This window comes from Phaenicophaeus curvirostris, chromosome 10 (genome assembly GCF_032191515.1).
Source record: "Phaenicophaeus curvirostris isolate KB17595 chromosome 10, BPBGC_Pcur_1.0, whole genome shotgun sequence".
NCBI classification, from domain to species: domain Eukaryota; kingdom Metazoa; phylum Chordata; class Aves; order Cuculiformes; family Cuculidae; genus Phaenicophaeus; species Phaenicophaeus curvirostris.
In genome coordinates, this window is record NC_091401.1 from 6050735 (window position 1) to 6064161 (window position 13427).

Below are 13427 nucleotides of genomic sequence, written 5' to 3' on the forward strand. Positions count from 1 at the left end.
CTGCATCAGAGACTAACAGGGTAACAAAGGGCCTGGGATTTATGCGAAGACACTTTATAGTTGCTCACTGCTAAGGCATGAAACAATGTACAGGAATAAACCTGTGTGCGAACTTGAGACCTCTTCTGTGTGTCCCTTAACAGCTCAGAACTTCATCCCTGAAGAACAAGTTTTGATTTTTTTTTTTTTATAATTCCTACTTTGCCAAAACCTGCAATGATATCTGTTTTCCATGTAAGTCCAGGACTCCAGTTACCTGCCTGCCAATTCTGCACTACCCCATTTCTCTTCAGCAAGGCATGACAAGAGCTTTAACTGTGCAGGGCGGATTGGCTGCAGCAGCTCCCGTGGGCGCTCTCACCCTCCTCCCATCCCCGCTGCAGGTGAGCATTGCTGCCGTGGCCACCACTAACGGGTGGCATCCACAGAAGTGAGAAGGTCCTCTTGTTCATGGCCATTGCAAGAGGGTGGCTGTGATCTGGGGCACGGAGGCTCTTACTCTATCCCAGCTTTAAGAACAAAGGCTGGGCACAGTTTTTCTCACCCCCTGGATGTGCTGAGCACCTGCTGGCATGAGGTTTTTCCTCCAGTATGTGGGCTGTTTTTTTGCTTTTTTGTCTACTGGGTTTTTGATAGCATCTACCTGGACAGACTGCTGGATGGTGAATGCTGATGATTCCCTGGAGGTAAGATTGGGATGAGGAGAACCTGATTACCAAAACAAAAGTGTCCTAGAGAGAGTTTGGTTCCTGGCATCATTGTTCCACTCTCATGTACATTTTCTTTGTTGTGCTAGATTAAAGTGTATGAAAATTAAATGAATGACTCTGTCAAGAGCAGGGGAAAAGTGGTATTTTTGTGTAATTCTTTATCCCAGACTTTATTATCCAGACTCTGCTCTCACTTAGTAAGTTCAGGAAAGGTCTACAGGCTGTAGGTTTAAATGTGCGTGAACTTGAGTAAAGGTATTCTACATCTCCAGCCTGCAAGCGTAGTTTGGAGATGTTTTTAATTCTATAGGTCAGGCTTCTGAGTAGAAAAGTCCATTGTGTACACCTGTGGTTGTCAAGACTTTTTCTTAACAGCCATTGAGTTACAGAGCAAAAAGAATTCTGTGGGGAGTATGGGGACTGACATCAAATCCAGCACTGAAAAATATCTTCTTGAACTTCTGAAGATGTTAGAACTCTCACGTTAAAGAGAAGTATTGGCAAAAGTAATCTGCAAACAAGAAGGGAGCAGAGGGCCGGATAGGTGCAAGCTGTATCTCAGAGACTCTAGACCCCAAACCATTGTGGTTTCTTCAGCGCTTGGTACTGCAAGTTTATATTTTTCTTCCCAGAAGAGCCAGCCAGCAGTTTCCCTATATTTAAAGGCTGCCAGCCCACAGTGTGGGAATCTGCTCTCTGGTGAACTGGATACTTTATGCAGTGAAGGTGAAACAACTATTAAGACAGAGTTCGGCTGAATACATCAGGAGGAAACTTTCTACTCTTATCCAGCATAGCAAACCAGGAGAACTCCTCTGTACCGAATTTGATTGCAATGTGACATTCAGCTGCATCACATCAAGTGATTTATTACCTGAAGAAAGAAGACTAAAAGTGGTAACAAGAAAAATACCTTTTTTCTTTATGCCATATGAAATCTCGACAATCTGACTGCCAGTCCCCCCCTTGGAGGGTGGTTGCTGAGGTGATCATAGATCCAGTGCTGTGAGGCTGCTGATGGTCAGTGTGTCTGCTCAGCAAGCCTTTTTGCAGGGAAAACAGTGTTGCACCCTCTGATGCTGGCTGGAATATTACTCTTAATTTCTCATGTAATTTAGGAGATATTTTAGGTTCATTTCAGGAAGCTGTGGATCACCTGGAGTCAGCTGAAGATATCAGTATACTCAGAAAAGCCAAATGGATCCCAGATTGTGCCATCATTTCCAAGAAAATCAGAAGAGGGAAACCCAGCTCCTGAGTAAAGCAAGTCCAGGAAAGAACCAATCTGTTACCCTGAGGCTGTGTAACCTTCACTGGGCTGTCTCCTATTAACACCCAGCGCTCCATTAACACCTAGTTTGGTTATTAGCAGCCACTACTCTCACATTCCTACTCTAAGTGTGAATACTAAGTAATGGAGAAAAACGCTCCCAGCTTTAATACCTGACCAACTGATCTCCTTAATGGCCCTAATGAGTCACTGCCTTTCTAAATAGTGACTGCAGGTAAACTGTCTACGGTCAGAAAGCTGTGGAGTCCACAATAACTCCTGTTTTCAGCTAAATAAAAAGGGTAATTCAGAAAATTTCTGATTTCAGGAGAAAGGAACTCCATCATCCAGCATAGAAAGTCACCTGGCTTTGACCCTAGCCTCAGCAACTGGGGAGCGAGAAGTCCTGGCTGTGGTTCTGCTGGAGAGGAGCAGCCCAGGAGAAAGAAGCCAGGGAGCACTGGGAGCAGCCACCTCTGAGGGGCTGTGGGGGCCCTGGCTAGCACTCAGCTCTCACAGCTCCCAGCCTCTTCTTCAGAACAACCAGGTTACAGCAACACAGAAAACAGTTTAAGTTGGTGCATTCCCTGTGAGCATCAAGACAAGACTGGGTCGATTTTTACAGTAGTTCGTGCGGGAAAAAAAACCCCATAATCTGCTTTCCAGCAAGCACTGTATTATATATACAGTCCCTCCCTGTTGCAGGTGGATTTAAAAAAAAATTACTATTACTGTTAAACACTGCCTGTTTTACTCTCGTGCTGGGCTTATAATCGTTATATGTTGACATCTTTTTATAGTGCAGTAAAACACTGTGACTAACATCGCTCACATGTTTGTCTTCTGTGCTTTCTCCAGAAGGGGAAGAGAGTGCTTGTTCTGTCGTTTTTCATATTAGAATTATTTTAATATTAATTATACATTATGCATATAATATAATTATATATATTATAGTCATTATGCAGGTTATGTTTTACATGCATACTTGTATTAGGGAAAGCAGGTCATGGCAATGTGTTTCATAATGAAAGTGGGAGATGAGGAGCTTGGCTGTGATGACCGCTCCTCGAATCCTGTGTTCAGTTCTGGGCCCCTCACCACAAGAAGGATGTTGAGGCTCTGGAGCGAGTCCAGAGAAGAGCAACAAAGCTGGGGAAGGGGCTGGAGAACAGGCCTTATGAGGAACGGCTGAGAGAGCTGGGGGTGTTTAGCCTGGAGAAGAGGAGGCTGAGGGGAGACCTCATTGCTCTCTCCAACTCCCTGAAAGGAGGTTGTGGAGAGGAGGGTGCTGGGCTCTTCTCCCAAGTGACAGGGGACAGGACAAGGGGGAATGGCGTCAAGCTCCACCAGGGGAGGTTTAGGCTGGACATTAGGAAAAAATTTTTCATGGAAAGGGTCATTGGGCACTGGCAGAGGCTGCCCAGGGAGGTGGTTGAGTCACCTTCCCTGGAGGTGTTTAAGGGACGGGTGGACGAGGTGCTGAGGGACATAGTTTAGTGCTTGATAGGAATGGTTGGACTCAATGATCCAGTGGGTCTTTTCCAACCTGGTGATTCTATGATTCTATGATTCTATGATTCTGTGATTCTATGATCCTATGATTCCTGGGGCCATCCTTGACTGAGCCCAGGGAAGCTGAAGCAGATTTGCTATGGGGGCAAAGAGGTGATGGGGAATTATTACTATCAACGTGGCGCATGGGTCTGTCTATGTGATGGAGAAATTCATTCCTCCTCCATTTCTGCGTGATGCCCCAGCCATACCTGACCGCTCTCCCATTTACAGCAGCGAGTTGCTCCATGCCTCAGGGTCTGTGCTGTCTGCCCAAAGGTGGTTTGCAAGCAGATTAACACTCAAAAGGGCAAACAGGGCACAAAACAGAGGGGACCAAGGGATAGCGGAGGAGGTTAAGAGGCAGATAACAGAAACCGGAATAGCTCAGTAGTGGCTCAGGCCAGCAGTACTGCAGGAGTGGATGGCCACTGAAACATCCCAAGAAACAAAATACATTTATCAAGTGTTTTCTTGGCTGGGAAGGTTGTTATGTCACAAGTTAGACCATGATCCCAAATATTGTACCTTACGACTTCTGTTTTGCTTGGAGGCTGAAAAAGCCTGGAATCCTGTTAGTCTCTCTATAAATAATTTAGAGGAAGGTGCTGCTTATGAGATTTTAAAAACTATACTAATACACACAAGTGAGGAAGTAACTGACAGTATTAGCTGAATACTGAGTAGTATGAATAAGCCCAAGGTGATTTGGGAGGAACATGAAATGATATAAGTACAAGCAGAACAAAATGTAATTCAATAAAAATATGTTACTTTTAAGCACAGCCTGACCAGTGGTGAGTTAAGAGAGAAAAGGGGCTGCAGGTGGATTAAGAGGGCCACAGGAAAAACTTATATCCCGTATAAGCATAGCAAATTGTTTTACATGACCTTGTTCTCTTGAAATACACAGAACCAACGAAACCAGTTTTTTCCAGCATTGCTTCTCCTGTTTTTGTGATATTTTTCATTAAACCTGATATTCTCAGAAATGGTGAGTAGTTTTCATCATCATGACACGAAATGCATAGATAATTTTCATTCAAACATAAATAGCACCTTTTTTGCTAGTCTGAAGTAGTGAGTCATTTTTACTCACCTTTTGTCCACAGTGCAATATCACAGAGGAGATGTATAGTTTGGCTCAGATACTATATTGTGGAGAAAATATTGTGGTTGACTGCAGACTTCAATACATCCTGAATGAGACTTTATTAAGTAGCGGAGATGTGTTATTATCTGCTTTGTGATTTACACAGTGAAAGAAAAATGAATTTATTACTTCGTCCAAGCAAGCCTGGTCCCCTTCCCCTCCATGAAACCCATTCCCCAGGAGAGTTTCTCCTTCCATTAGCTGCAGCAGTCGTTGCTGGCAGCAGCGGGGCAGGCTGGAGTCCAAAGCTGCACCAACATTAACTCTGCTTCTTGTATGAGCAATTCCAGGAATGTTTTAGAGGTGCTTGTTGCTGTATTTGCATTGGTAATGAAAATACCTCCTATATTAAAGTGATTTATGGAAGGCTTGGCTGGGAATGGTGTCTACAGCTTCAGGACAATGGAGAGGATTAGCTGTGGTGCAATTGCAACATCTGCTCAAGTCTGGATGTCTCAGTGATGAGTGTGGCTCAGGTACGCGTGGTCCTATAGCCTTCAGCACACTAGGAACCCCAGGGCCAGGGTCAGTGCTGATTGCACCTCATTTTCCAGCAGTGTTTACCTCTGAGTCATTAGGGGCAGCCTTCAACGTTCATTTAGAGAGGGGCTCATATCCTCACCTCTGCTCTGCAGCAAAGCACTCTTTGACCGTGCCGCAGCCACCTTCTATTGCAGGCACCTGGCTTCTGGTGCAATTCCTGCCCCACCAGTCACATTCCCCTCCGGGCTGATCCTTCTTGGCGGAAGGGTGGTGTAAGGGCAGCTTGGACAGGAAAGTCTCGGGTCATTTGGTCCATAGCCCTGCCCAGATCAGCTTAGACAAACATTTGGCAAGGAGTAATCAAACCTGCTCTTAGATCAATCCTGTCAGACATCCCCCAGCTCCTTACAGAAATTTCCTTCAGAATTTTTATCTTTACTGACAGGGAATTTCCCCCCTAATTTTTAGCCTGAATTTCTTTTGCTCTAATTGAAAACCATTAGCAGGAACACAGAAAACATTGTTCTTTTTCCCCACTCTGCCACTTTTTTTTCTTCTTCAAGCTAAACAGCTCAAGTTTGCCACCGACATTAACTGAAACAGGATTTCTGTTGAAGGGCCTAGCTGACCATCTGCTGCGTTGGTAGATACATTAACTTATGATCATCTTTCTCTTCTCAACATGCAGGTGAGTACAAAATGTCGTGGCCTGTGGTGGGAATGTGTCACAAATGTTTTTGATGGGATCCAAACTTGTGATGAGTACGACTCCATCTTTGCTGAGCATCCTGGTATGTAAGTCAAAGAAGTTCCTACAAGTGGTTGGGACACTTGAGTGCAGACAGAAAAAGCATCTATTCTACTGATAATTTGGTGCACATAAGTATTAGATCCATGTTTCTTTTCTCAGTGAAGTATTACTCCCAGGAGAAGCTGGAGAAAGCTTCACCTCCCCCCCAAAAATGTTCCCACAAGATCTGACCCCTTTACCTACCCACATTTCCATTCCTTGTGCACTAGAACAATCTGCTTTTGTCCTGCAGTGAAGCTGGTGCTGACCCGAGCCATGATGATCACAGCAGATATCCTGGCAGGATTTGGATTTCTCTTCCTTGTTCTGGGACTAGACTGTGTGAAATTCCTTCCTGATGAGCCACTCATCAAACTGCGCATCTGCCTTGTGTCTGGAGTTACATTGCTCATTGCAGGTATTCCCCACTGTGCCCCCATCCTGCAGGACACCCTTTAGCAAATGGGGGAAGCTTTAAAGATTTCTCTTATTTTAGGGAGAGGAGCTGGTGATTTTCTAGAGGGTAAACATGGGGGAAGGATCTTTAGTTGCTTTATATGTGCAATATAGCTTCCTCTGTTGACTGACTTCCATTTACTGCTGTTTTACTGTGAAGAGCTCAGTGTTGTTGGTAAGCCAGAGACCTAAGTGCTGAAGGTCTAGAAAGTCCTGGCATCCTGGTTTGGTTCCCGGCTTTGCCACAGATGTATGACCTTGGGCAAGTCACTTAGCCCAAAATCTCTGCAGCTGATCTCTTGTGAAAAGATAGTAACACCTCTGTCCTCCTAGCTGATAAATACCCAACTGACAGAGGTGCTTGGCTGTTGCAGCTAGTGGGATAAAAAAAATAAATACACAGCCAACTAGGTACAAGGTAATTTAATTTGACTGTATGCCAATATTGAGCATCTATCTCTAATTCAGTGTAAGCAGATTTAACGCATAACTCACCCTGATCACTGGGAACACAGGTAAAACACTTAGAGAGGTTCTTTTAAACATTCTCTATTCACCTCCATAAGTTTGTCTGAAAAACACTGTCAAATTTCTGAAAGTGAAAACAGATTCGATAATTAAATTCTTGAAGCAACTTACAACAACATGATAATCAGGATAGGGGGAGAGTTTTCTGCCTTTTACTGCAGAAGCCTGAGTGCTGCCAACCAGCACTGATGGTGTCTGCGAGTGCCAAGCTGTAAGGCACAGCCTCTGCCTGATAGAACTCCAGCTGATAGCAGTGGGAGCCAGGGTGAATCCACCAAAGTGAATCACAGAATCATAGAATAACCAGGTTGGAAGAGACCCACTGGATCATTGAGTCCAACCATTCCTATCAAACACTAAACCATGCCCCTCAGCACCTCGTCCACCCGTGCCTTAAACCCCTCCAGGGAAGGTGACTCAACCACCTCCCTGGGCAGCCTCTGCCAGTGCCCAATGACCCTTTCTGTGAAAATTTTTTTCCTAATGTCCAGCCTAAATCTCCCCTGGTGGAGCTTGAGGCCATTCCCTCTTGTCCTGTCCCCTGTCACTTGGGAGAAGAGGCCAGCTCCCTCCTCTCTACAACCTCCTTTCAGGTAATTGTAGAGAGCAATGAGGTGAACGGGGGCCAGCTCCTGCCATCTGAGGGAGACCTTCTCATCCTAAAGTCTGACCCAGCAGAGAGCAGGCTATAGCTCTAGACTTTATGTTTGTGATCTCCTTGTGATCCATCTGGGAGCTCTGTGTGGCACCTCCCTCCTGTCCTGCAGGTCTCCCAGGCATTACGGGCTCGGTGTGGTATGCTGTTGATGTCTACGTGGAGCGCTCCTCTCTTGTCTTCCATGACGTGTTTTTGGGCATCCAATACAAGTTTGGCTGGTCATGCTGGCTCGGCATGGCGGGGTCACTCGGCTGCTTCTTATCTGGGGCCCTGCTCACCTGCTGCATGTATCTCTTCAGAGGTGAGGAACCATGGCAAGACTGAAGGACAGTTCAGAGAGCTGATGCTTGGGGCTTGCTACAGGCACAAAGGGTGGGGAAAGTCCTTCAGGGACATTCTTCAGGATGGTTGCTCATCCCCAGTAACAATGTCTTCAGCTGCAAAATGGGAATAGCGTTACTTCAGCAGCTCTAGAAAGCACATCAAGGTGTTCAGGTGGGAGCTGAGGTGTAACTATGCTGTAAAACGTGTTATTATGTCCTGTCTTGGAGTGTTGCTTTCTCTGCTTTTCAAGGCTTTGAAGCTGAGAGACACCAAGCACTTGTAAGCAGATAGTATTTTTCTCCCTGTGCCTCACAGAGACAAGCTCTGGAAGACTCCACTCTGCTTACTCCTTGAGGAAAGGGTATTCTTCGGCTGGGACAATCCTAACAAATGTACATATGCCATCCTCCCAAACGGCTACTGCCAAAATGTACGCAGTGGACACAAGAGTGTGAGGAGGAGGTGAGTGCTCCAGAAAGAGCTCTACTTCTATTTGTAGAGGATTGTGCAGATACTCAAGCTCCTGTGCTTGTTAAATATCAAAGATGGACTGTATGCTACAATGTTGGCACTATGAAAACCTAAAAAACCCCCTTCCTTCAAGAAAGTAATCTCTGAGGAGACCTTGCTTTAGGGATTCCTGTTGTCTTTAGTGCTGAGGCCATTTACAGTAGCATGGACTGAAATAAACACAACAAACTTTTTCAGCATTTGACTCTACGCTACCAGCATAAGTAAGAGCCACTCCTGGATCAGACCTTGGTGTTTGGCATGAAGATCTCCAAACTCTAAGATGGCTCTGTTCTGTGTCTGGAAATATGTTAACAGAACATACAAAGCAGAAAATACAGTCGAAGAGCAGGACTGATCATCTGTCCAACATCTGGACCCTGTGTACCAGCATGAGGTTCTGCTCCTCTTTTAGGCAGCTGGAGAGTTCAGCAGAAGATAAAGAGCTGTGTTAAATGCGTGGTCTTCTCTTTGGCCCATGAGACTCTGCAATGAGAAAACATTGCAAATTCAGGTGCATTTCTTACTGCAAAATACAGTCCTACTCAGTAAGTGTTAAAATGTACATTACAGATGCTCTAGGCTCGCTGAGATCTGGAAATCGGCAGGTTCTTTCTGCTTAGTAAAAATTTTGCCTGGACAAAACCAAAGTGAGTGAATATCCAAGACCTGACCTTGTGCATGACAAAATGTCTATATAAAATAGAAACTAGGAAAAATGACAGTAAAATCCATCATCACTTTCTATCTAAAGATATTTAAATCCTGTTCAGGTCTGCTGTCCCCTGTTTCAATCCAGGCTGCCATAGACTGGGTGAGGCTAGAGCAACAGTCGTGTATTCACTAGGGTGGGTGGAAAAAACCTAATGCAGTTTAACATGTTCTCTAAGAATGGATGCAAATGCTCTTCCAGGTTTTTTAGGGTTGCTAGGAATTACCCAGATCCAGTCCTTTCTACCATGAACATAATATCGTACAGTCATGGGCACCAGGGAGTGAGAAAAGTCTCTAAGCACAGAGACGTATCTGTTCAGGAGGAGTGGAGAAACAGCAGTGGAGTCACATCTGTGGGTACTGACACTCCACCAGGGGTAGGATTCCTCCACGGACTGCTTGGTAGAGGGACTGGATGGAGAAAATCCCGTCCTCCTGAGAGGCGGTATGAAGTGAAGCCTTATGCTATGAGGAGCAGAGGGAGATGGGATGATTGTGGATGGAGTGGGCTATGTCCCGAAGATTAACTCTGGTAGTCCTTATGATGGAAAATGAGGGGTTGAATCCTGTCATGCATTATCCTAGAAGCAGAATCTTGGGCTGCAGCACAGAACTGACCAGCACTGGTAAAATCACAACCCATTCTGACATGGGCCTGACCAAATAACACTCAGGCCCTAGTACAGATGGGAAAACAGCAGGTCCATATGGTTTTGCTATGGGATCGAGAACCTCCACAAGACTCAGACCACAACACAAACATCTCAGCAAGAGCCCTTGAGACAGTGTTGCCACCCAGGCAAGGGAGGTTTTGTGCCTGCAAAATTCATGCTGCTTTAGTTGGCAGATATTTATGTTAGCCAAACTGAAAGCAACTTACTGCCAACGGATGAGCTGTATTGAACAGATGTAAGCACAGTAGGAGATGTCATGGAAGCTTTTTTACAAAGTCCTGGGAGAGAAGGAGTACAAGAGTTATGAGTGCCGTGATGAATTCACGGATTGCACCAAGAATGCACAAAACGATCTGGAGGTGATAGGAATTTCTGCCTGTTACTGCAAGAAAATGCATCCAGGGCTTCTTTTTTTTTTTAAACTTTTTCATAGTCATGTCAGAAATACGTGTTTGTTGTGCAGCTTTTGCAGTGAAAGAGCTGGAACTGGTACATCTTGCTGGAGGAAGGAAGCTCTGAGGATGTTTGTGGGTCTGGTTCCTGGGCTGCACCTCTGCTTCCATGTTCCTTCAGGGATACGTCAAGAAGGAGAGGGAGGATGAACCCACTGCAGAGTCAAGGCTATGCTCTGCCACTGCTCCAATGCCTGCATCCTTGCTCCTTCCCAGGGAAGCCTACATTGTATCAGCCTCCTTGGGGGAGGAAAGATGCCCTGACACCACAGGCTGCCCCTGCCTGACTCAGCCAGAACCTTCTTGTGAGGAGGTACCGAGCAAAGGCATCATGACCTGGACCAAAATCCAGAATCAAATTCTTCCCAGACTGTGCAGCCGGCGCGTTAATTCTCATCACTAACACTTACGGGCATCTGCCAATCTCTTCCTGCTGTTTTCTTCAATAATCACAGAATCACAGAATAACCAGGTTGGAAGAGACCCACCGGATCATCGAGTCCGACTGTTCCTATCAAACACTAAACCATATCCCTCAGCACCTCGTCCACCCGTGCCTTAAAAACCTCCAGGGAAGGGGATTCAACCCCATCCCTGGGCAGCCTCTGCCAGTGCCCAATGACCCTTTCTGTAAAGAATTTTTTCCTAACGTCCAGCCTAAATAATGATGCAGAATAAGGGTTAATTCTTTAACTATGCACCTTTTCTAGACACACTCTATGATATCTTTTGAGGATCTACTGCACAAGGAGACTAGAAAAAGGTCACAGCAAGCCTTAGGTTTGCTGGGTTAGTGTTTCATAACAACCGGTTCAATGCTGCATTGCTTCACTATTGGAATCTTGCTGACAGCCTATCTGATGTTTTGATCAGTTGTTAATATTTAATTGTTAATTCACTGTTTGATTTAATTCTGACTGTGATTTCATGACTTCAGTCTTCACTCCTCATGCCCATTGCCATGCCACAATGCAGATCTATTTTAGTTTGGTTGTTTATTCATTAGTAAGACACGTCCCAGAAAGTACACAGGACTTATTTTCTTTCAAAATCACAGCCAGTCCCTATGACTAAAGACATTGCATGTGAGCTTAGATATTAAGGTATTTCCTTAATATCTACCTATATTCCATTCAGCAGCAGCCAGCTAGGAAAGATATAAATTGCCTTTGCCTTCCCAATGGCCACTGACAGCTTCTGAAAGCTCTTTGCTCGGTTGCAATTTCTAGCTGAGGCTCAACATTTAATCTTTTGGTGTCAGCAGCCTCTTAGCCTTCTCCAGATTTTCAATAACTTCTAAGGAGTATTTTGGTATGCTTGAGCATCTTAGTGTCGTTGCTTTGTTTCCCAGGGTATAGGCAGAGCCTAGGACTTAGCTTAGAGCTGGGACTCTTGGTTTCCTCCCTGATGCACCTTCTTCATGGTGCCTCCTTGAACTTGGGATTCTCCATTGCCCTCTCCGCTGACAGCACACAGTTCAGTGTTCTTTGCCAGGGCTCCAGCTGGTTGCAGGTTATGGAAAATAGCAAAGCCTTGTAGGAAAGCTCTTTGCTAAGTTGATTTCATGCTTTACAAATAGATATTGATTTCCCATTTTGATATACTTGAGTAAGAAACAGAATAAAACAGTGATATCTGCAATGGTTGTCCTTTTCTGCCTGCAATATTTTGTCCTCTCACTACCTCAGTTAGCCTTGTTCTTAAGGGCTCTTAATGACTTGGCTCTAATTAAGACTCTTACTGTTACCTTGTGAACTTGTATCTCCTACTGCAGCTGCACGAATATTTCCCAGAATATGGATTTCCTTCCTTTTCACATATGTTGTAATGTGATTTTTGTGTGAATTCAATAGATCTGAACAATCATTTTCAGTAGATAAGAATGTTAATTCAGAATTCTGTTTTTCTTATGCATTTTAGCACTTGTGCAATATAATAAATGCAGTTGTCTTTGTGTGACTTTTTCCTCTAGACCCACATCCAAGTTTTTCCCAGAAAGGTCCTTTGTCAGGTGAGCTGCTCTGATGCTCTACTGCAAGGACACACAAAAGGCAGCAACACAAACAGCATCAACCCTTGGAAAACTGGGGTGTGATTTAAAGTCTGCCCAGACCTTTGCTGGTAGCTGCAGACCCCAGGGCAAACCTGCAGCCATGGCTCTTCGACAGCTGGCAGATTTTATCCCCAGCTTCAGCACATCCACTTACGGTCATTTCATAAACTTTCAAAGAAAGAAAAATAAGATGTTACCAAGAAAGTAAGTTTTCCACACTCAGCTTGGGCGGGACCAGTTTGCTCTTCTCGTCTGCTTAATATTGTGGGTGAGTGATTAATGACAGAAATATGACAAGCACTGTTGCAGGGAGTGGAGGACAATTTTTTCCCTGGTAGCTCTTGGGTCCCTGCTGTAAGTTGCCTTTGAGTGAGAAAGGAAAGAGTCAGACTTGTGCCATCTAGTGACCCAACGAGTGCAAGCCTCTGTCCTTGGCAGCATCCTCCTTCTCCCTACACAGAAGCCTTTAGCCTGTAATCCAGAGTCTTCAAATGACAACAAAAAACCAATAGATTAATGAGCATTTTTATTATTTTCACATCTTTCGTGTGTAACTCTCCTGGCAGCCCTGACCCATTATGAGTCAGCTGCCTTTAGTTTTGCTCTATTTTGCATGAGAGCCCGATTATGACCTTATTATTCAGCTCTTAAAGTGCAGAGGTGAAAGTCCAGCTGTGTGCCTCCCCACATTCCCCTTCTTTTCCTTCCAGATGGTCACCAAGCAATTAGCTTCTCTGCACTGCTCCCATTTCCCCCTTTCAAGGCTTGCTGACAAGTTCCCCTACAAATACATCTGCCTTTTAGTATTTTCTGTTTTATTTCTAGAGTATTCTGCCATTTCTCCTCAAAGTTTGCAGGAAGTGTAAGTCAGAGGATGAGTGGCAGCCAGAGGTTCACAGCAGAGCAAGTGCTTTTCCAAAGAGGACCCTATTCCTAAGGTGATGTATTATAAAGAAATGGCTTGTCTTTATAATTCCGGAAACATCAGCCAAACTACATTAACTGCTCTCATTAAGGGCAGCATAAGGTACCAGAAAAATATCTGCTTTTGTAAGAATGGGAGCACAGTTCTGGAGAAACATTGCCCATTCTTCTGGAGCA

The 13427-nt window shown here is 44.8% G+C and overlaps 1 protein-coding gene across 2 annotated transcripts; it reads left to right on the forward strand.

The window, feature by feature from the left end:
- Nucleotides 1-414: 414 nt before the first annotated feature.
- Nucleotides 415-8450, forward strand: CLDN16 (claudin 16). Of its 2 annotated transcripts, none has more exons than XM_069864541.1 (5): nucleotides 415-686; nucleotides 5856-5958; nucleotides 6211-6375; nucleotides 7709-7900; nucleotides 8239-8450. In XM_069864541.1, exons 1-5 carry the CDS (start codon nucleotides 573-575, stop codon nucleotides 8376-8378), a joined length of 714 nt encoding a protein of 237 aa, XP_069720642.1. In that variant the 5' UTR covers nucleotides 415-572; the 3' UTR covers nucleotides 8379-8450. The 2 variants fall into 2 exon arrangements, with proteins under 2 accessions (XP_069720642.1, XP_069720643.1); XM_069864542.1 differs by having other exon boundaries at nucleotides 577-686; nucleotides 5731-5958.
- Nucleotides 8451-13427: the final 4977 nt, after the last annotated feature.

Excerpts from the sequence above, each read along its gene's own strand:
- CLDN16 (XM_069864541.1), top strand. The coding sequence starts at position 573 with ATGAGGTTTTTCCTCCAGTATGTGGGCTGTTTTTTTGCTTTTTTGTCT. Across the intron at positions 6,376-7,708 it reads AGTTACATTGCTCATTGCAG|GTCTCCCAGGCATTACGGGC; the intron begins GTATTCCCCACT and ends CCTGTCCTGCAG. Across the intron at positions 7,901-8,238 it reads CTGCATGTATCTCTTCAGAG|AGACAAGCTCTGGAAGACTC; the intron begins GTGAGGAACCAT and ends TGTGCCTCACAG.